Below are 23,508 nucleotides of genomic sequence, written 5' to 3' on the forward strand. Positions count from 1 at the left end.
ATCTGTCTGCTGCTTCTTCAGTCTCATGGTTCCTTGAAGTCTTTTGCACAAGATTTCCCAGAAACCAAGCTCAAGAAAGAATGCGAAACAGCCACGATTACTCTTCAGCTCAAAGGTAGATGCCGCTCTCTGAAGGGTTAATGGGCAGGCCCAATACGGGTCTCCTGGGAAAACTTGAAAAGGGCCCCCTTCACTTGCCACACTTCCAACTCAAGTTATAAAATGTACAAAAACCAACAGTTGAGAAATACTTAGCTGAGCGTTTGGGAAGCAAGTGTTTCATGTTGTCATAGATTCCAGTGAATACTGGCGATTGCTTCAGCTCTCTTAGTATTCAGTTGCAAAGAAAACCATCCCAATTTCTTTTTTTCCTTTTGACTGAGAGGATCACTTAGGAATTCAAGTGTACCAAACTTAGAGCGGAAGGAAAGAAAAATCGGAATTACCACCCCCCCTCCCCATACATGCGTGCGTGCGTGCGTGCGTGCGTGCGTGTGTGTGTGTGTGTGTGTGTGTGTGTGTGTGTGTGTGTGCTAGAGAGAGTGCACATGTGTGCATATGGAGGCCTGGGCTGAGATCTGGTCTCTGTCTTTGTGGAGGTAAAGTCCCAGCTGAATCCAGAACTTGCTGACTGGGCTCATCTAGCCAGTCAGTTTGCTCTGGCAATCCCATCTTCCCCTTTGGAGGGCTGGAATTACAGGTTCCCTTCAATTGCCCACCTTGTCTTTATGTGGGTTCTGGGGATCTGAACTCCAGTCTTCATGCTTGTGTGGTAAGCACCTTATCCACGGAGCCATCTCCTCAGCCCGGGAATGTTTCTTAACCTTCTGAAGACAAGATGGAGATGTGCTGTGCAATGCAAGGGCACTAGGCTTCAGTGGGAGGGACCCAGCCGTTCCATGGACTTAGAGCATTGAAACATTGCTCAATAGCTGTCCCAGTATTTCTCACTAGATTCATGTAATCAACTGCTTTGAAGTCTTTCTTGAACATCAGGAGACGTGAGGTCTTCTGGCTCAGGACCGCCTTGCTTGTGAGACTGTGAACACAGTAGTACGTCAGCCCTTACTTTACTCCATAAATTGGCAGAGTTAAACAGTGTGGTCTTCAAGCCTTATTAGTCTTTCCTCATTTTGATTTCTGAACAGAATTCAATATGGCTACTCCTAGGGCTGAAAGGAATTTCTTCCAATAGAAAAACAACATCCCTGGCTCAGGCAGGTGAAAAATACCCACTGGGCACCCTGTCCTCTTGGTCCAGCCTTCCCAAAATGCCCACAGTACCGTCCATTGCCTTGTGGCACTGGTCAGGTGGGTGCCAATATCATGGTGGTGAAATGGGAGATGAGGAACAGTTCCTGTGCTGTGGAAAGAGGCAGTTCCGGAGAGGCGAGGGCTGTGAGGAATGGGTGGATGTTGGTGGCCTGCTTGCCATCTGGAGCCATGGTGACATCTAGGCCTGGGCTGCTACCTACTGTCATGTTGGGGTTCATTACAGGGGGGTCTGTGTTAATGTCCATGATCCTTGTTGCCACCAAGGTCATAGGGATGTTTGGGGTGTGGACTGATACCTGTGGCCATTTTAGTGTTCAAGAGTCATGCTGCCACTGGGACCATGTAGATCTGAGTGACCTATGTTGACACTGGGGGACATGGTGACATCTGTATCTGGGTTGCCACCTGGAACCATGTTGGTGTCCAAGGGCCGCATTGCCACTGGAGTCATACCAGTTGAAGTGGCCTGCGCTTCTACCTGTGGCCAAGGTGACGTCCAAGTCTGGGCAGCTGATAATGACCATGTCTGGGGTCATTGTTCTATTACACCTGGGGTCTATGTTGATACCCGTGACCCATGGCGTCACCAAAAGCTACAAGGATTCTTGAGGATCTAGATCACAACCTGTGGCCATGTTGGTGCCGAGGTCCATGTCACCACCAGAGCCACACCAATCTGAGTGGCCCCTGCTGCATCTGGGGCCATGGTGCTGCCGAGGGCCATGTCTAGGTCCGTGGGGATGTCTGTGGCTCCTGATATCATGGAAGGCCATGCTGATACCAGGAGTCTGGGCAGTCACCTGGGGCTATGTTGGTGTTCGAGGGCTACTATCTTGAAGGGGGTCATATCTATCTGAGTGGCCTGAGTCACCACCTGAGGTCATGGTGACCTCTGAGCCTGAGCTGCTACCAAGGACCATGTCAGGGCCCATGGTCCTACCATAGCCGGGGTCTGTGTTGATGTTCGTGGCCCATGGTACCATCAAAGGCCACACGGAAATCCTGGGTGTGGGCCGCACCCTGTGGCCATCTTGGTATCTGAGGGCCTGGCCCCCTCCTGGGCCATGCCGACCTGAGTGACCCATGAAACCACATGGGGCTATGGTGTTGTCTTTGTCTGGAGAACTGCCGTGGGCCATGCCTGGGTCTGTGGCCCCATAGCAGCCAGGGTCTGGGCTGATGTTCATGGCTCATGTTACCACAGGGGGTCATAAGAACCATGATTGGCCGGGCGGTGGTGGCGCATGCCTTTAATCCCAGCACTCGGGAGGCAGAGGCAGGCGGATTTCTGTGAGTTTGAGGCCAGCCTGGTCTACAAGAGTGAGTTCCAGGACAGTCTCCAAAGCTGCAGAAAAACCCTGCCTTGAAACACCAAAAAAAAAAGAACCATGATTGCTGAAATCCGTGGGCCATGCTGAGCCTGCCCTGTCTCTCACTGGCCCTGGGATGCAGCAGGAGAGCTGGCCCCACGCCCCCTCACACTCAGGAGAGATGGTCTCACCCCTCTCTGCAGGCATGGTAGAGCCGGTTCCGATGGCATGGGCCTAGGAAAGCTGGCTCCGCCCCTTGCCTGAGGAAACAGTTCCAGTGACCAGGACCGACCAGCTCAGCTACCCCCCAGACCCACATCCTGGCCTTGGGTTGGCTCACCCTAACATCTGCCCCATCTATGACCTGCTGGAATGCTCAAAGGGATTGGCCCTTCAGGACAGTAGCTATGCGATATTCACGACTTGGGGAGGGGTATCCAAAGGGGTTCCCATGAGGGCCCAGTGATGATAGTGTGGCAGAGGCCTTGAACCAGACCAAGGACTCATTGCAATGAACGTTTTTGCTTGTGGGGCTGATTGGACAGAGGATATACTGAGTGCACACCGCAGCTTCCTATGCTGCTCGGATGAATGAACCAGTGTTGAAAAGATGGAGGAGCAAGGTGGGTTTTTGTTTGTTTTTATTAACTGGGGGTGGGGACATGCTGCAAGGGTATGGGGCAGATATGGAGTGACTGGAAGGTAAGTGGAATTGGGGTACATGATGTGAAATTTCCAAAGAGTCAATAAAGAATCATGAAAACAAACAAACAAACAAACAACCCATCCCCTTTTTAGCAATATCAGTCTGAACAAACCACGGGGCTTTGAAAGCGCAGGGTTCTGAGGCCTGGATATTTCCTCTAAGAACTGAGCCTCAGATACACCTCCAGCTAGGGTTGGGGGTGTTAACTACACATTGAGGGTCCCCAAACTTTCTGATGCTATAGTCCTGGGCAGGGCCCAAGAATGTGCATTCCCAACAAATTGGAGGGATGCCAAGTGGCCTAGTGGTGGAGGGCTTGGACAACACAGAATCAGGTGCCCCTCAGCCTACTCAAGCTACACTCACTGGGACAGAAAGGAATGGAGGGGCCCTGGAATTAGAACCAGCAGGAAATCTGGATGTCAAATCAACTATTCTTCTGCTTCCCCCAAACCTGTTTTTGGTTGTTATCATTATTTTAGCAAAGGAACCTTCCCAGTTTCACTTATCCAGTTTTATTATTTATGTCTCTCTATTCTCCCTGCCTCCTTCCCTCCCTCCCCATCTCTCTCTGTGTTTGTAGGTCATAGGCAGGAAGGTAGCAGCACCAGACACACAGTTTTGACACAGCTTTTGTTTCACTAAGTAGGGATGTGCTGCAAAATAGCGACTAAAGGGGCTGGAGAGATGGCTCAGAGGTTAAGAGCATTGTGTGCTCTTCCAAAGGTCCTGAGTTCAATTCCTAGCAACCACATGGTGGCTCACAACCATCTGTAATGGGGTCTGGTGCCCTCTTCTGGCCTGCAGGCATATACACAGACAGAATATTGTATACATAATAAATAAATATTAAAAAAATAGCGACTAAATCACAGCACAACAAACACACCCAAAACATAGTCATGTATGCTGCCCAGTTCCACAGCTCTGTCTGCCCATATGCCTGCATGCCACAAGAGGGCATCTGATTCTAATATAGATGGTTATGAGCCACCATATAGGTGCTGGGAATTGAATTCAGGACTTGGACAAGAGCAGCCAGTGCTCTTAACCGCTGAGCCCTCTCTCCAGCCCCCTGCACTGAGGTTTCTTATCGTAAACCTGAGTTGGTCCCACTGCTTCCTTTATCTCATGACTTTCTGGGATTTTTACCTTTGTTTTAGCATCTCTCCACTGCTCCCCCCCCCCAAATAGTGCAATGTTAGTATCAGCACAACCTCCAAAGTATTATTCTGTCTCATATAAGATATGTTTAGGTATATAATTTAAAATTTCAATTTTTTCCTCTAAAAATTTTAAAAGCATTGTTCTAAACATTGTTCTAAATGTTCAGCTTGTGCTGGATATGAAAAGTTTGCTACCATTTCGAAATCCCTTTCTGTTTCTTTGAATAAAGACGTTCTACCAAGATGGGGCAGTGGTGGCTCATGCCTTTAATCCCAGCACTCGGGAGGCAGAGGCAGGTGGCTCTCTGTGAGTTCGAGGCCAGCCTAGTCTACAAAAGCTAGTTCCAGGACAAGCTCCAAGGCTACAGAGAAACCCTGCCTCGAAAAACCAAAAAGAAAAAGAAAAAAAAAAAAAAAAAGAAAAAAGACGTTCTACCAGAATTAAAAACATACATATATGAAAGGTGAGTGAGTGCTAATTTCAAATAGGTCTTTCAGATTTGAGTCCTCACCTTAGGTGTCTCTGGTGAGCTGAGATGACAGGCATGGGCTGCCCCACCCAGCTTGTTACTGCTTTTACACTGTTTTTAATAGACATTAAATTTTATGCCTTTCTTTATGGTTGCTTTCTACCACACTGCCAGCTCTAATTTCCCATTTCCAGTAGTAGTGCAAAGTCTTTTAAAATAAACGTACTGCCTGTAAAATGAACGTGTTTCAAAGCGGTGCTTTTGGCTGTACTAAAACTCCAGACCGTGGCACTGAATGGTTGACGTCCCAACCCAACCGTTTCAAGATGACTTAGTAGTGCTGTCTTGACAGAGGAAACGCTCATTTCTTGGTGAATTTTACGTCTCTGGAGAAGATACCTGGCTGAAAACCCACTCTTGCCTACCCCTATCTGGAGCCATCGTGCACCGTGTGTGTCGCCAGGCTTGCATGCAGGTCTTTCTCCTCAAAGCTCCTTCTGAGCGACTGGGAGCATTTACCACACGCAGAGCGCACTGTGTGGCTTGGTGATCCCGGGCTGTCTGCAGCTGGGGATCGCCATGTTCGACCCCGCAGTACAACTGTAGAGTCAGAAACTCTGGGACCAGGAACAGCGCGTGACCCGGCCGCCTGCTCGGTGTTTGACGTTTTCCCAGCTACATCAGACGTCCGTAGCCAGCTCTAAGTTTGAGCGGGTCTCCGTTTAGCAAGGAGCGCGCACGTTCGCGCTTGCGCAGTCTTCCGACCAGGCAGCCTTCCGCGTCTGGTTGCCATAGAGACCGCAGTTTCCCCTCCTGGTTCTTTCAGAGCCAGGATCTTCAGTTGGGGTAAGGAGGCCCCCACCTTAGATTGTGTTCTCGGAAACACTGAGGTAAGCGAACCTCGATTCACCTCATTGACCCCTTCTCACTACCCACAGCCGTGTGTCGTGGGATCAGCCATCAGCCCTGGTGGTTAGGTCTTCTCTCTGAGACTGCTCACACTTGTTCAAAGTTAAATCTCAGGAAGTCATGCTGAGATATACTCCGGAGAGGCCGTAGAGGGGACTGGATTGGGGAGTTCAGGAATGTCCAAGGGGTTTGGTGCTCAGCCTAGTCAAGATCTGACTCCATCCGTGGTTGTGAAGGTTTCAGAGGCACCTAGAACCCTTGCTAGGGTTGTAGAGCCCAGACAGGGAGCCCCTCGGAGTTCAGCTTTGTCCATGGAAGGCAGATATGACAGTGGTTCTTTGTAACATAGTCACAATGCCCAGGCTTTGGTTTACAGATGTCATACCTGTTTATTCCTTAGAGGACATATCTCGGCTCATGTATTTGGAAGAACACTGCTTGTCTTACTTAGGGTTTCTGACTCTGTGATGAAACACCATGACCAAAAAGCAAGCTGGCTTATACTTCCATATTGCTGTTCATCATCGAAGGAAGTCAGGACAGGAACTCAAACATGACAGAAACCTGGAGGCAGGAGCTGATGCAGAGGCCATGGAAGGGTGCTGCTTACTGGCTTGCTTCCCAGAGCTTGCTCAGCCTGCTTTCTTAAAGAATCCAGGATGACCAGCCCAGGGATGGCATCACCCACCATGGGCTGGGTCCTCCCCCATCAACCACTAATTAAGAAAATGTCCTACAGCCGGATCTTATTGGGGCATTATCTCAACTGAAGTTCCTTCCTTTTAGATAACTGTATGTATCAAGGTGACATAAAATTAAACAGTACACCGCTCTGCGATCCAGCAAAACCAATGAAAATTCCTTGTTTTCAAAAGACACACAGGAGAATATTGATAGCATTCTTGTGATAGCTTTAACTGAGAAGAGTCCACACATCCATAAACAACAGAAAAAGGGTGATTTTTACATAGTCATTTGGCACACGACCTAGCAGTGAGAATGGATGAGCTACATTATAAGCAGTCAGACCACTGTTAGGAACATGATTTTAATAAAAGGCATCAGATGCAAAAGAATATACTGCATATGGTTCAAAACCAAAGGAACTTATAGGTAACATTAAAGATCAAGTTAAGGGTTATCTTGTGTGCTTAGGAGTGGCCATGAGGGACCAGAAAGGCTTGGCATATTGATAATATTGATTTCTTGAGCTGGGAGCTGGCGACACAGCACACTTGGTTTAGTTTTTGATTTGTTGTGTGTTTCAATACAAGTGTCACAATTTGATGATAGTGACAATGGTAGAAAGAACCCACCTCTTTCAATTAATGCAAAACGGTTTGTGTTTGATCAGGACATTGGATATCCGAAATGGCCAAACTACTGCAATCTCCACCCAAGTTCCTTCCCGCAGAGTGGTATATTGCTAACAAAAGCCAGTACCACAGAGCAGAGGCCCAAAGGTCCCGATCTGAACGCCTGGTGGCAGAGAGCCAGAGGCTTGTGGATGAAATCGAGAAGACCACCAGGAAGTCTCAGAGTGATGTGAACAAGAAACTCGGTAAGACAATGTGCTTAGTATATTTGTAACCGCATCCTGATGAGGCTATTGGGGGCTAGTGATGGTGTCATGTTTGAAGTATGGAGTTGGGCAGAACGTGTTCATTCTTCAGATTCTGTGTTGGAGACCAGTGCCGTAAGAGAGACACAGCAAGACCATCTGATTTTCAACCATCTCTCATTCACTCACCAGTTTTACTCCCATTCAGTGACAGCTTGCAGGGACCATACACTGGGACCACCACAGGGGACGAGCAGAGTCTGTGCTGTCACGGGTTCCCACCTTGAAAGGAGAAGGGCGTGAAATTCGTTGATCAGTACAGAGCCAGATGTGCGCTGAGTGAAGAGAGCTAAGCCGGGCAGGGCAGGCACCGGAGAACTGGGGAAGTTCCTCGAGATAAACATTGGACCTGGGTCTTGTAGGAAGGACAAGTAAGCCTTGACAATTTCATGCTGAAAAATAGCACTTAAAGAATGTTTGGTCTTGCCAGGCAGTGGGTGGCACACGCCTTTAATCCCAGCATTTGGGAGGCAGAGGCAGGTGGATCTTTGTGAGTTTGAGACCAGCCTGGTCTACAATGCTAGTTCCAGGATGGCCAGGGCTACACTGAGAAACCCTGTCTCAAAAAAAAACCAATAAATAAATAAATTATGAAAGAAAGAATGATGATCTTAAATCAACAAATGTAAAATAAAATGGACAGCGATCAGCCAAATACTTATGTACAAGCCAGAGGCTATCAGTTTGGGTGGCTCATGAGCAGCGAGGTAACACAGGGGATGAGGTGAAACAAGAGGGAGGGATGAAGACTGATTTTCAAACTGCATCTTAAATGTCATAGATTCATTGAACGGTTTAAAAGTAGCTGTTTACACTGGCATTAAAAAAGTTAAGTTCAAGGCCAGCCTGGTCTACACAGTGAGTTACAGGACAGTCAGGACTATACAGATTCTGTATTAAAAAAAGACAAGAAAACAACAATAACAACAACCAATAAGCAAAAGCCATCACGGGGCTGAAAGATGACTTGGCTAGCCACCTGAGTTTGGTGTCCAGAACCCGGGTGAAAGTGGGAGGAAAAAGCCAGCTTCACAAACTTGTGCTCTGACATCCACACGCATGCAGTGGCACATGTGACCATACGCACACCTCATGTATACTCACAAATAACTGCAGCACAGAACAAAAGAAAACAAACCGGAGGGCTAGGGTGTGGCTCAGTGGTAGAATATGTTTCTCAGGCCCTAGGCGCTGTCCCAGCACTGAAACACAGCAAAGCCTGTGAAACGCCTCGGAGTAATGCTAGCCAAAGGTGTGCAGAAGTTCTTCACCGAAAACTACGGCCCATTACTGCACCAAGTCAAAGAAGTCAGAAACAAACGCAGGATATGGAAATCAGTGCATAGAAAAATTCAGTATCTTTCTCGCCCCATAGGGTGACTACAACCTGATTTTCCATGCTACAAATTGACCCATTGATTCAATACAATTCCAATTAAAAATATTTCTAGCTTCCTGCTGAAACCGGCAAGATTCTTCTAAAGAGGTGGAGAGGCATGACCGGCTTGAAGGAAAAGTTACACCCAAACCCCTGCCTCGTTACACACATCTGCAAAAGCAAATCTAGCTGTGAGCGCATCTAACTGGGAAAGGGTAAAGCCATGAAGGTTTCAGAGGAGGGCTTTTTTTTTCTCAGATTGTCACTCTGTAGAGTAGGCCAGCCTTGAGTTCTCAGTGGTTCTCCTGCCTCAGGCTTTTGAGTCCTGAGATTAGAAGAAGGAACTATAATTGAGAGGATATCACACACCCACAGGAATGGCTAGTGAGAAAGAGGGGAAGGAAAAGAAAGTGCCAAGTGTTGGGGAGGAGGTGGGAAGAGGAGTGGCGGTTAGAACCGGTTCGCTGCAGTGGAAGGCCCGATTGGTACGACCACTTGGGGAGGTGGTGGTGGCACCTGCTAAGGTTGGGTGTGTATAAACTTTCACACTGCTCTTGTGCTTTTATCTATGAAGCCCAATGTCTGTTTCCTAAAGATCCCTGCTGAAGTGTTCACCAATAGCGGATAGGTAAACAGTATCTCCCCACATGCAGCAAGAGCTGGCGGATCTGCTGCTTAATGCAGAGGAATCTCACAAACCCAGGAAGATGTTCAGAAAATAAAAAGGAATATACAAATGGGTACAGACCATATTCTCTCTGTCTGTCTTTTGATTTTTCAAGACAGGGTTTCTCTGTGTAGCCCTGGCTGTCCTGTAACTTGCTCTGTAGACCAGGCCTTGAATTCAGAGATCTGCCCGCCTCTGCCTCCCAAGGCCTGGGATTAAAGGTGTGCGCCACCACTGCCTGGCCACATTATTTTATTTTTATAAATCAAAGAAAAATTAATTCACACTATGAGAACTCAACAACAGTGTATGTGGAAACGTGGAGGGAAAGAGCCAGGCAGGACCTTTCTGGGTGCTCGTAGTGTTTCCTGCCCTCATTGCATTTTATAAACTTGCATACTTTTATAAAGATGAATTTTCTTTTTCTTTTTTGGTTTTTTGAGACAGAGTTTCTCTAGCTTTTGGAGCCTGTCCTGGAACTAGCTCTTGTAGACCAGGCTGGCCTTGAACTCACAGAGATCCACCTGCCTCTGCCTTCTGAATGCGAGGATTAAAGGCATGTGCCACCACTGCCTGCTTTTCTTCTTGAAAATATAGATTTTTTTTATTGTTATGGGTATGCCTGTGTGTCTGAGTATACTTTGTGTGTGCAAGAACCCACAGAGGCCAGAAGAGGTCATCAGATCCCCCAGGCCTGGAGTAACAAACAGTTATGAGTTACCATGTGGGTGCCTGGCTCCGAACTCTTAATTTCCGAGCTGTCTCTGCAGCCCCAGCCCTTTCTGTTCCTTCTCTCTCCTGATCACTCATTAGAAACCGCATCACAACCCTCTTTGTTTTATTAATAGAAATTGTCCCTATCAGCATTATTTTTTAATTAATTAATTAATTTATTATGTATAAAATGTTCTGCCTGCATGTATGCCCCAGATCGCATAGATGGTTGTGAGCCACCGTGTGGTTGCTGGGAATTGAACTCAGGACCTCTGAAAGAGCAGCCAGGGCTCTTAACCTCTGAGCCATCTCTCCAGCCCCCCTATCAGAATTCTTTTATGGAAACCACACTGTTTGCCTTATATTTTTATCTATATTGTTTTAAGCACCTCAAAATAAATATGTCCCAAGATGAATGCGCCAGTGTCCCTCAAAACTTGATTGTATGGCTCCCTAGCTTGGTGAGTGTATCTAGGAAATTCTCTCATCGACTTGATCCTTCATCTATTACATATGGCCAGTATTGGACTAGATGGTTCCTAGGAGAAAGTTGATGAAGACATACTCATTCTAGTATAAAAGAGCATTAAAACCTCAAGAGACCACTAAAATTACCCTGGACTAAGACAGTGGCAGTTTGGATGAAGAGAAGGTACACACTAATTAGCAACAATAATTTATAGATAAACTTGAAGAATAGAAACCGAGGAAGCTGACAAGCAGGGTGTGGGAGCTGATGCCCAGGGTGCAGAAGTGGGAGCGGTGAATGCCGGGTGAGCGGGAGGTGAGGGAGCCAAAGCTGTGGCAAGACTGAGGGACCTTGACTTTGGACGGTTCAGTCCAGTAGGCAGTCGATAAGAAATTAGGAGGAAGCGAGAGGAATCAGGGCGTCCTCGCCCATAGTGATGGAAGGTAGCAGTCTAGATGGGGTTGGTCAGAGAACGTGCTGAAGGAGAAAATGGGGGAAGGGCACAGCGCATGCGCCAAGGGTGGGAACAGAAGAACAGAGTGTCGAAGTCGTGGAATACAGAAAGCGAGGGCGTTGTGGGTGAGGATACCTCCATCTTATGGTACTCATCTAAGTCCAGAGGAGGCTGAAAGGCGAGTGAGAAATGTATTTGACCTGGTGACTTGAAGATCACTGGTGGCTTCCTAGGTAGCCAGCCTAGTAGGGCAGTAAAAGATGCACGGTGGATGGGTGGAGGCCAGTTGCAGAGCAGGGAGGAGGGGCGACGGACGGGACTTCAGTTTGTGTGACGGATGCAGGCTCTGAATGCAGGATTTCTCCCTTATAAAACTCCAGCCAAAGTACGGTAAAAAAGACTCTTGAAGGCTTTGCTCCTCGGACAAGGATGGGTGGGTGGGGATGAAGCAGCGGCAGAAAGTGATGGGAAACAAAAAAGCAGCTGGACACATATGGACTATGGACAATTGGGGTGGGCCAAGGACACTGGACTAATTGATCCACGCTGCAGAAACCTTGGAATATGCAAAGCTGGGTGCATCCGACTACTGCTGAGGCTGAGGCTGGAGACTCAAGGCAGAGCTGGAAACAGAACAGTGTTGGAAATCTTTAGAAAGAGCCCCTCTCCATTCATTCCAGCTTGCTCTCATGCCCCAGAACACCTGAAGTCGGTTTCAGTGAACGGCTGGTTCCCAGGACACTGGTAGCCTGGCCTGGACATGTCTTCCCACCTGACAAGGGATTGGAAGATCTTTCCATGGAGAAATTAACTGACTTGAGAAGAAGGATCTGCAGATATGTGTGTTTGGAGGGCCTCCAGGGAAACGTCTGGGCCCCACTTCATGGCTCTGTACACAAAGATTCTAGTGGGCAAGCACTGTCCCCACAGACAGAGCTTCCTAGCAGCATTTCAGCACATCTGTTACACACCTGAAGAAGATTTTTGGCATGGCACACACATGCACATGCATACGCACACACGCAAACATGGAAACTCAGGAGGCAGGACATCACGCAAGAAACAGATCCTCCAGACTCGAGGAAGATGCTGCAGCCTTGGAAGAGAGACATTGAAAGAACAAAGGGCTTTGAAAATGAAAAGCAGGAAAACAGGAAAAAGTTAGACATCAAAAGAAGCTTTAAAAGATAAAATTACATAATTCTCCAAGAATAATGAAAAAGGAGAAAGGAGACAAAAAATAGGAGAACTAGAGGCTCAGTCTGAGAGGCTCAGGGATCAGTAGGGATTCCGGAGTGTCGATAGAAACTAGGGAAGGAGAAGAAATTATCCATGAAAACAATTTTATTAAGTTGATGTTTGCTGTCCGGTGCAGTAAGACTGACAGCGGTGTGAGATTTCAGAGCACATGGAAAATGGAGGAATTCATAAGATTGTTCAAGAAAAAGAGACAGAAAGGTCACATACAAAGAATGGGGTCAGCATCATTTCACTCTTGTCCATGAAACTCTGAAAACTAGAAGGAAGCAGAGAGACATCAGAAATGGGAATGAGAAGGGCTCACGTACTATAAACCTGAGCACCACACAGCGCCAGTGGTCAGGGCAGAAGAAGGGGTGCTGAGGCTTGCTCCTAACATGCGTGTCCACATGGGTGTCTAAGGGGGTTCCTGTGTGTTGAAGGGTGAATGGAAGAGAAAGAAGCACAGCTCAGGAAATGGGACGCCAGCATCTGAGAAATGCACGGGAGGCTCCTGCAAACAAGACCAAAAGGGCCATGGCCTGATGCAGTGGTGTGGAGTAGGTCCTCTGGTCACAGCAGGGGGACAAAGGGAACTGCCATCAGTTGGGATTGATTGACAGGACACTGGCAGTTGTGTCAGAAAGTTTGAGGAGGCATTAGTAATTAATACAAATAACATGAAGGGGTTACTTTAAAAAAGATTTTACTTTTATGCTTGTCTGTGTGCTTGTGTATGCACATGTGAGTGCAGATGCCTGTGGAGACCAGAAGAGGGCATCGGATCCTCAGAACTGGAGTTAAAGGCAGTTTTTAGCACCTAATGTGGGTTCTGAGAGCTGGACTCTGGTTCTTTGCAGGAGCAGCACTGAGTCATCTCTCCATTCCCAAAGTGGTTGCTATAGTAACCATCTTACTCTCTATATGTTTCCTATAACTCAGATATGCACAATCTCATCTTCTCCGAGAAAGAAGTTATTTGGGCTGGGGAGATGGCTCATCGTGTAGGATTGCTTGCTCTGCAAGCATGAGGAAATGAGTTCAGATCCCTAGAACCCACATAAAAAGCCAGGTACTGTTTTTAACTCCAGCACTGTGTGGGGCAGAGAAAGAAGAATTGTTAGGGCTTGCTGGCCACCAGGTTCAGTAAGAGAATCTATGTCAGAGGAATAAGGCAGAGAGTCATAGAGCAGGACACTCAGCATTGTCCCCTGGCTTCTGTGTGTGCATAACATATGCACATACCCACACATCCACACACGTGCGCATATATATACACACAGCACAACATGGCATACACACAGACATGCGCATGTTAATGCTTATATTATTTTAAGGAGAGGACATCTATAATTACATAATTAGTACCTAAGACGTTTAAGATTCAGATGTGAAGCTACTCATTCTGCCTTTGTTAGCTATTATGCAGTCGGCTTTTGTATCAGCCATCTTTTCCTCGTACTGTTTAATAAATTCGCCTTTAGTTAGATGTGATGGCATAGCGCATAATCCCAGCCCCTGGCGGCTGAGGTGGGAGGACTGAACAATTCAGGGCCATTTGCTGGGTGTGGTGGCTCACGCATTTATTCCCAGCACTCAGGAGGCAGGGCAGGCAGACCTCTGTGAGTTTGAGGCCAGTGTGGTCTACAGAGTGAGTTCCAGGACAGTCAGGGTTACACAGAGAAACCCTGTCTTGAAAAACCAAAAGGGGAAAAAAAAAGTGGAAATTAAAGGCCAGACTGAATTATAGCGTGAGATACTCTCTAAACAAACAAGCAAGCCAACAAAATTATTTCTTTGTCTTACCATAAAAATGAAAATGAAGCGGGGTGAAGAGATGGCTCAGAGGTTAAGAGCACAGGTTGCTCTTCCAGAGGTCTTGAGTTCAATTTCCAGCAACCACATGGTGACTCAAAACCATCATATAATGAGATACAGTGCCCTCTTCTGGTGTGCAGGCAGAATACATAATAAATAAACACATCTTTTTAAAATATAAAATAAAGCATTAATGCAATTATAATCATGCAAAAAGAAAGTTATGCAAGAAGTTTATCATAATATGCTACTGGATTCAAGTGTAAATAATGTTAAAAATTCAGTAGACAGTGAGCTAGTGTTTGATAAAATGTTGATATAAATATATGGGGAGATGGAAGAAGGCTGTTGTTTTGAGTTGCTTTAAAGCAATCCAAGGACAGATGACACAGCTCAGCGTTATAGTGCTTGCCTAGCATGCTCAAGGGCCTGGGTTCAGTCCTCAGCTCTGAAAAAATGCAAATCATTATCTTTCATCATGAAAAATCAACATAGCATTAAATTGATGTTGAAAGGACACTGGTAAGAGCAGACACCAGAGTTAATCATGGGGGTATTGAGGTCGGCGCTCTAAGAGGTGGCCATGGGGAGGAGGGGTGTGTATGGGGGGTCATGCTGCTTGACTTTCCAGACAATATACATTTAAGAGTTACAGGTTGAGAGCAATAGCCCAACAGCTACGAGTGCATACTGCTCCTTCACAGGACCCAATTTCAGTCCCTAGAACCATGTCAGGTGGCTCCCAACTACCTAAGACTCCAGCTCTGGGGGGATTAGACCCCTCAGGCCTCTACACACACAAACACACACACACAAACACACACACACATCATAGAGAGTTATCAGCTAGGGGTGGTAGTGCACACTTTTTCCCCCAGCACTCATAGGGCTGAGGCCAGAGGAAAGAAAGTTCAAAGGCAACTTGATCTACATAGCAAGATTGTATCATAAATAAATAAATAAATGCATGTTATTAACATTAAAATAGTGAGCAACTGAAGAATTGGAGTTTAGAGTGTTAAATATTACGTTGAGTGTAAGAAAAAATATCTCACTTTCCTTTTGCTGATAAACATTTTTATATCTATCTTTGAGACAGTGTTATGCAGGTTGGTTTAGACTTACTATGTAGCAGAGAGAGAGAGAGAAAAAGAGAGAGAGAGGAGAGAGAGAGAGAGAGAGAGAGAGAGAGAGAGAGAGAGAGAGAGAGAGAGAGAACAACCTTGAAGTTATGATTCTCCTGGTTCCACTTCCCCAGGCCTGGGATCACAGCCTCCTGCTACCATGCCCAGTTTGTGTGGGTGCTGGAAACTGAACCCAGGGCCTCCTACATGCCAGGCAAGCTCTTACCAACTGAGCTACAGTGTTCACCATTACTGATCAGCATTTATAAAAATGTCACAAGGGCTGGGTGTGGTGAAGTACATCTTTAAGTCCAATACATAGGAGGCAGAGGCAGATGGATTTCTTTTGAGTTCCAGGCTAGCAAGGGATACATAGTGAGACCCTGCCTGGAGGAGGAGAGATGATGGTAATTCTCCAAGAAGCACAGCTCTAAGAAATGAGAAAATCTCAGGCAGCACAGGGTAGGAGTGGGGCTGGGAGAGCAAGCGAGAGGCCTGGGTTCAGTCTCCAGCACCACAGCAAACACACACACACACACACTTGCCTCCACCGAGAGCAGACAAACCCGGGTGTGACATGTGTGTACTTCAGAGCAGAGACTCGAGGAGGTCAAGTTCTGGAAGAAGGAGTTAGACGACAAACTTGAACAGCTGGTGCACCAGACGGACGATCTGCTCACCTACAAGATTCGCCTGGAGAAAGCCCTGGAGAGCTTCAAGGAGCCCTTGCACATCACCGAGCGGTGCCTGGCCTACAGGTTAGTCACTGTGGCGGGAGTCGGTGCCAGGCAGCAAAAGCTGACTGCGCTAAATGGTGGGGTTGAGCAGGCAAACCGGCAGGTGTTCTGTTGGGTCTGAAATGGGGCCTGTTGTGCCCGTGGTGTCTGTGGAAGGCATGCAGGTTCATGCCTTGACTCCGCTGTCCTCTAGCTAAAACTGTGATTTAGGGCTCAGTTTTCTGTGAGTGTCAGTTACAAAATCTCAAGATTAATCTTAAAATGTTTCCTCTTCTGTCCCCTAAGAATGTTTTGAGATTTATTTTTATTATATTATTTATTATATAATAAAATCGTTACATATTATATGTATGTATGTGTGTATGTTTTGCTGCATGTATGTCTGTGTACCAGGTGTGGGCAGTGCCAGAAGAATCCAGAAGAGGGTGCTAGATCCCTTCGGAACCAGAGTTACAGATATTTTTAGCCACAATGTGGGTGCTGGGAATTGAACCCAGGTTCTCTGGAAGAACAGGCAATAGCCAGTACTCTTTAACTGCTGAGTCATCTCTCCAGCCCCCTTTCCCATGACTTTTAAGTCATCTAGATAGGCCAGTGTTTTGTCGTTTTGTTTTTTTCCCCTTTGGAGAGAATTTTATTATTTTTTAGAGGCTATAGAATATGATATACTTTTTTAAAAAAAGAAAACAAATTATTTTTTTAACTTTACATACCAATCCCAGTTCCCACTCCCTCCTCTCCTCCCATTCCCTTTACTTTTCTCCCACCCCGCGTCTACTTCTCAGAGAGGATAAGGCACATTGCTTTGCCTTTTGTCCAAGGCCCTCCCTACTATATCTAGGCTGAACAAGGTATCCATCCAAAGAGAACAGGTTCCAAAAAAAGGCAGTACAAGCAGTAGGGGAAAATCCTGGTGCCACTGCCAGTGCCCTGCACTCTGTCCCGGTCATGCAACTGTCACCCACATTCAGAGGGACTAGTTTGGACCTATGCTGTTTCCTTCCCTGTCTGGAGGCCAATGTTTTGTTGCCTCACAGAACACGGGTCTTAATCCTTAGGCTACCTCATGACTGGAGATGGCAGCCCAAGCTCCAGACATTGTTTCCCCAGCAAGGATGAATAAGTAGAGGTTGGCATTCACCATTTCTCTGTACTTGCGTCCACTGGCCAGAACATAATCACATGACTACACCAGTTGAAGCCAGGAAATGGTTGTCTTCAGTTGGGGCAGCCAGGGGCTCAGCTAAAGCACCAGGGCCTCCATTTCCAGGAAAGAGGGTGAGAAAGATCCCACTGTAGCTGCTGGCTGGGAGACATAAGCCTGCTGGGACTCACAGAGTACCCTGCTGTTACTGTAGCTGCTGGCTGGGAGATATAAGCCTGCTGGGACTCACAGAGTACCCTGCTGTTGGTGCAGTAAGTCCAGGAATAGGATTCTTCTTTTCTTAGGCAAGGCCAGTTTCTAGACCTGTTTTCTAGTTCAGTTGGAGAGTTATGATGAATTGGTGAGTCTGGGTTTCTTTTTAGGCAGAGTCTCACTTTATAGCTCAGGGTGGCCTGGCAACCTAGGAAAGTCTAGAATGCCACATCTTCCTGCCTCAGCCTCAGTGCTGTCCCACCATGCTTGGCTCTCCTGGGTGGTTTTGCTCCAGCAGAGCCCTTTCCAACCCAGTATATTGTTCACATTGACTTTTTCATTTTCACAAGAGGCTTGTGTAGCCCAGGCTGGCCTCACATTCACTATGTGCCTGAGGATGGTTTTGGATTCTCTTGCCTACACCTCCTGAGTGCTGGGGTTGCTGGCATGTACCAACATGTCTAGTTTACAGGAAGTAGGGACAAACCCGGGGCTTCATGAGTGCTGGGCAGGCATTCTACTGTATTCCCAGCCCCATACTGACATTTGAATGAACTTCTCCAAGTCTTGAGTTTTACAGGTCACCCCAAGCTTCAAACCTTGTAACTACAGCCCTGAGTCCCAATAGCCACAAGATAAAGTTCAAGGCCCTTAGTTTGTTCAGTGAATTCTCCAGGCCCTGAAAGAGAGGAGCTTGGGAGCCCTGAGCCCTCTGCAGGTTCCCAAATATGTGGTGTTCTTCTCAGGAGAAGCCCAGTTCCCCCATGACCTTAGTTAGCCCTCACCTTGTGCAGCAAGCAGGCAGTGACCAGGCAGTGGTCCCCAAATAGTTTCAGAGAGTATGTGAAGGCAAGGGGGGGTGACAGGCCTCTTGCAATGTGCTCCTAAACCCGAGGCTAACTATAATGCAGAGGGTACTGAATTACTGAGCATGTACTATGTACCAGGAGGGGTGGGGGGCGTGTCCATGGCAGTACTATGAAGTACTAATAGTTGTCCCCATTTACAGAAGGGGACATCAAGATACAAATGTTACAGAATACACCTCAGGCTCCACAGCAAGTGGCTAGGGGATCCCCCAAACCAAGCCCTACCAAACAGTAGAAGTAACAATGTATCTGGCAGTGGGGTGGTTTGGGGGAGTTGTGTAGCAAGTGATGCTGGGTAAGTTACTTCACTCCTCTGAGACTCAGCTGTCCCACGAGTATTTTAAAACCCGAGCAGAAGGGTGAGGGGTATAGTTCAGTGGAAGCAGCACAGTTGACTAGCGGGCTCCAGGCTGGGTTCCTTTAGGAGGGAATTAAACAAATCAAGACGGAATATTTACCTTAAAACAAAACAAAACAGTGCCTGTCACACAGCCAGGGCTCAGTGATGTAATACCAATGTTGGGATTATTTGTTACTAATACTGGAACAGAACTATTTTTTGTTCCTTTCTGGGATTATTATTATTATTATTTCTAAAAACAAGTCTATGACCAAGGAAAGAAACACCTGTCTTTGAAATTCTAGGTTAAAACAGAGTTGTTTGCAAGGAGTAAGTGCAAAGGGAAGGACTTAGGAGCAGGAAGAGACAGCAAGCAGGATGGGACGGGCCTTAAGTCCCAGCACGCAAGGTTGAGGCAGGAGGATCAGATCAGCCCGGGAGAGTCTGTCTTAAAAATCAACCAACTAGAGAGCCAGCAAGCCAACAAACGAACAAAAATCAAACAAATCAAAGGGCGGCAGGGTGGGGAGTGGGGGTGGGGGTGGGGTGGGGTGTTCATGTGGGGTTTTCAGGCCAGGTTTCTGCACGTGTTTTGGATATTTTGAAGAGACACAGCACAAAGTAGTGTCCCACGCTCTTGCCCCTCCCCGCCAGGGAGAAGCGCGTGGGCATCGACCTGGTGCACGATGTGGTGGAGCAGGAGCTGCTGAAGGAAGCCGAGATCATCCGCGGCGTCATGGCTCTGCTGCAGCGCACGCTGGAGGAGACGACAGAGCAGATCAGGTACCGCAGACCCCACCCGAGTTGGGGGAACCGGTGTGCAGCACCCTACAAGACGATCTGCGCCCCCAGTGGAACGCTGGCATGGAGTCCGGGTTCCTGCCTCCCCCACTGGCGCCCCCTGGTGACGGGAGAATTGTGGTGGCATCTCACCAGGGTGACTCACTAGAGTCCTCTGTGGCCACGCTGACCCCTCGGTACAGTTTCCAACTGAGGCTTGGTCTCCAAGCCTCTGATGGCACGTGTGTGCATTGGGGACGTGGAAGTGGGGCACGAGGAGAGGCCGTGCTGAAAGGACCTAGTTTCAGCTTTGTTTTCCAAGGCCTCCCGTGACCCTGCAGGTGTCGCCAGGCCTTTTCCAAAGGAGAAACCTGGATTGCCTTCTTCCTTCAGGCTGAATCGCTCTGCCAAGTACAATTTGGAGAAGGATTTGAAGGATAAGTTTGTGGCCTTAACTATCGACGACATCTGCTTCTCACTCAACAATAACTCACCAAATATCAAATATTCTGAGAATGTTGTGAGAATCGAGCCCAAGTGAGTGGGGTCCTGCGACTGGTGTAGGTGGTGCTGGGAAAATCCGGTCCTCTCTGACAGGGCCGGGGGATGCATCCTGTAGCTCCTCCGAGCCAGGAGGCTTGGGCAAGGCATCTGCTGAGCAGCTTTACCCTGCCCCTGCCCAGAGCCTTCTCTCACTTTAAGAAAGACTGGCACCGGAGACTTACAACTCATTCCTTCCTCTATTTATAGTTTAACACGTGGAGGACTGTAAAAACTATAGCGATGGGTGGATAATAACTACCCGCTCCGGCCCTTCTCTGAGCTACCACAGATCCACAGAAACACACGCACATCTGACACTCAGCTCCATTTTGTTTAGTTTGCAAAAGTATGTGTCCTTTTTGTAGCATCTAATTTGTATTAAATTAAATGTGTGTATTAAATGTGCGTAGATGGGTGGGGACACTGGTGCCCACGTGGAAGTCAGAGGACAACTTGTGGGGGGTGGTTTTTCTACAATGTGTGTCCCGGGGAATCCCACTCAGGTTAGTAGGCTTGGTGGTAGTCAGTTTTACCTGCTGAAGCCACTCACTGGACATTTAACCTGCATTTTCATTTTAATTTATTCTTATTTTTATGCAAATTGGTATTGTGTCTGCATGTATGTCTGTGTAAGGGGGTCAGATCTTGGTATTACAGACAGTTTGAGATGCCATGTGGATGCTGGAGATTTGAACCCAGGTCCTCTGGAAGAGCCGCCAGTGCTCTTAATTGCTGAGCCATCTCTCTCTCCAGCTAACCTGCATTCTCAATTAGTGTTAAACTGTAGAGCTAACTCATTCCTCTGTGTGTGTGTGTGTGTGTGTGTGTGTGTGTGTGTGTATGTGTGTGTGTGTATGTGTGCGTGTAGCTTTTGGCTGTCCTGGAACTTGCTCTGTAGACCAGGTTGGCCTTGAACTCACTGAGATCTGCTTGCCTCTGCTTTCCAAGTGCAGGAATTAAAGATGTGCACCACCACTACCACCCAGCCCCTGATTTTTTAAATTAAATATATATACATGAAATAATACAGTAAATACTAAATACAAAGTTCAGTTATTGTATTTGTATCTTTTTAATGTATAAAAACATAGAAAGATAAAGAACCCCCAAACTTATCTTCTTAGAATAAATAATAAATGTTTCTTATCTTGTGATCTTGGGTAGGTTGAGAGACCAGACACAGCTTAGCTGGCGGCCTGGCTCAAGGTATCCTTAGGTGTACATCAAACTGGGGCTGGGGCTGCACCATCTTAAGGCTCGACTGGGGAGGAGCCAACTTCCAAGGTGACTCATGTGATGATGTGGACCTCAGTTCCCAGCTTTATGACTTGTCCAAGGACAGCTCACGACATGGAAGCTGGTGCCTCCCATCCCAAGTGATGGAAGAGAAAGCGAGGCAAAGGTGGGAGGAGAGGGGTCTAAGAGAAGCCATGGCGCCTCAGAACTGGCGTCTCATCTTTGGACTCATGAGGAACAAGTTGGCAAATTTGTTCTCATCCTTAAGGCAAGGGAGGCAGGGACCTCTGGGGACTAGTCAGAGGCTGCCGCTAGTCACAAAGTGGAGAATCCTCTGGTGGTCCTCAGGGATACAGGGCAAGAAATGCCTCCACTCTACTCCCATGGATACCTTTCTTCCTGCCCCTTCTGCTCCCTCTTTCTCCTCTTCTTCCTCCTCCTCTTCTGTTTCTTATTCTTGAGACGAAAAGCTTGTGATGTAACCCAGGCTGGCCTCAAACTGGAGATTCTCCGGTCTCAGTCTCCCTCAGTTTCCTTCTGCCTGATATGTTTTTCTACTCCCCCAAAGTGGATACTCTCTTGAATTCTTCTAATAGGGCTCACCTGCTTTTCTTCCTCCTCCTCCTCCTCCTCCTCCTCCTCCTCCTCCTTCTGCTCTTCCTCCTCCTCTTCTTTTTCTTCTTCTTCTCTAAATATCATCATATATTCTGTGGTGTGTGTTCATGAATAACAATTTTTAGAAACCAGAGAGATGGCTCAGGAGTTAAGAGTGCTTACTAACTCTAACAGAGGACCCAGGTTCTAGTCCCAGCACCCACATGGTGGCTCATGAATTCCACGGGATCTGAGGCCCTATTCTTGCTTCTGTGGGCACCAGGCATGCATGTGGTACACAGACATACATGCAGGCAAAGCACTCATACACATAAAAGTAAATCTTCAAAAAGCATTTATTAAAATATCTATCAAGTTTGCTAACAATTCCTCATCAAACTAGTGATCTGTTCAGCTCCTGGTTTCTCCTCAGAGGGCTAGGTTGCAGCTGTGGTTGCTCTTGTATTTTTCTATTGACGTTCATTGTCTCCAGCTGTGAGAGCTTGGCTAAGTTTCTCAGAGCTTGTTTTCTCCTCTGGGAAGTTGGGGTCTTAAAAGCAGCTTAGTAAGCTTCCTGGGGGAGGAAACGAGGTGGTTCCTTTAGGTGCCAGCTCAGTGTCTGGCACAGACATGGGAGGTTTCCAAAGATACTGCCGTTGGCAGACTGCCACTGGCTCTGCCCAATCATGGAAAACATCCTACGTACTTGTGGGGTTGGAGGTAGCTCAGTTTCTACTCATACTCAGTGGTTGTCCCTGCTACCCAAGCCCAAGGGAGAAACTTATGTTTCAGCTCAGTGAGTCTGGATGACTGGCTGGACTTCTCTAATACCAACGTGGAGAAGGCAGACAAGCAGCGGAACAACTCGATGGCGCTGAAGACCGTGGTGGACCGCATCCTGTCCCAGACGGCCAATGACCTGCGCAGACAGTGTGACGTGGTAGACACGGCATTCATAAACGGGCTGAAGGAGACCAAGGATGCCAGGGACAAACTGGCTGATCATCTGGCCAAGGTGAGGTCCCTGGGGGCACACTGTATTCACGAGGGCTTCTCGTGGAAGCACAAATGTCTGTGTGTCCTGGCCCTCTGCTGGCATGCACTCTGCAGAGGACAGATCGGCAGGAGAATGGAGTCTGCGATCCGGGCACGGCCTTGGATACTCCTCATGGAACACGCAGAGGAGGACCCTGAACTCAAATGAGCCGAAGTACCCAGTCTCTCCAGATTCAACCCCAGCTCCTGCTCAACTGTCCCTGCTAGTTACTCAGTGGTAACTCAAATGGCTTCTAGGAGTTGAAAACAAGTCTCTGAGGTGTAGAATTCCCATGGTGTAAATGTGCCCACTGTGACCCATTTCAGAGCCCCTGGTTAACAAAGAGCTGGCAGAGTCCCTGCAAACTTACCCATCCGAGTCCACGGGATCTAGCTCCCACACAGCTTCCCTGCTTCAGGACCTGGTGTCCCCAGCGCAAGTGGTCAGTCAACAGTCTGAGCTCAGAGACGTGGAGAAGTAGAGTCTAGTGGAATAGGGCTTCGCTTTGAACGTAACAGATGGAGACCCACGTTAGAATCTGGCAGTGGTGAGCTGCAGGACTTACACAGATCCTTCTAGCTCTCTGCATCCCTTGGCCACGCCGTAACATGGGGATCATACCGGGGCTTCTGCAGCTGAGAGAAACTGAGGCTTTAGTGCAGCTGTGGCTGGGGGTGAGGTGGGGTGGGGGTGGGG

The 23,508-nt window shown here is 47.6% G+C and overlaps 1 protein-coding gene across 2 annotated transcripts in view; it reads left to right on the forward strand.

The window, feature by feature from the left end:
- The first annotated feature begins 5,749 nt into the window (after window positions 1-5,749).
- The window catches only part of Tekt1 (tektin 1), a 24,871-nt gene continuing 7,112 nt past the window's right edge, over window positions 5,750-23,508 (forward strand). The window contains exons 1-6 of one of the 2 annotated variants that reach the window (XM_005349628.3): window positions 5,750-5,817; window positions 7,191-7,397; window positions 15,913-16,078; window positions 19,278-19,406; window positions 19,797-19,940; window positions 22,569-22,791. In XM_005349628.3, coding sequence (XP_005349685.1) covers window positions 7,208-7,397; window positions 15,913-16,078; window positions 19,278-19,406; window positions 19,797-19,940; window positions 22,569-22,791 — 852 coding nt within the window. In that variant the 5' untranslated portion in view covers window positions 5,750-5,817; window positions 7,191-7,207. The remainder of the gene's footprint in view (window positions 5,818-7,190; window positions 7,398-15,912; window positions 16,079-19,277; window positions 19,407-19,796; window positions 19,941-22,568; window positions 22,792-23,508) is intronic. The other variant, XM_026780640.1, reaches the window with a different exon arrangement.

Source organism: Microtus ochrogaster, chromosome 7 (assembly GCF_000317375.1).
Source record: "Microtus ochrogaster isolate Prairie Vole_2 chromosome 7, MicOch1.0, whole genome shotgun sequence".
NCBI classification, from domain to species: Eukaryota; Metazoa; Chordata; class Mammalia; order Rodentia; family Cricetidae; genus Microtus; species Microtus ochrogaster.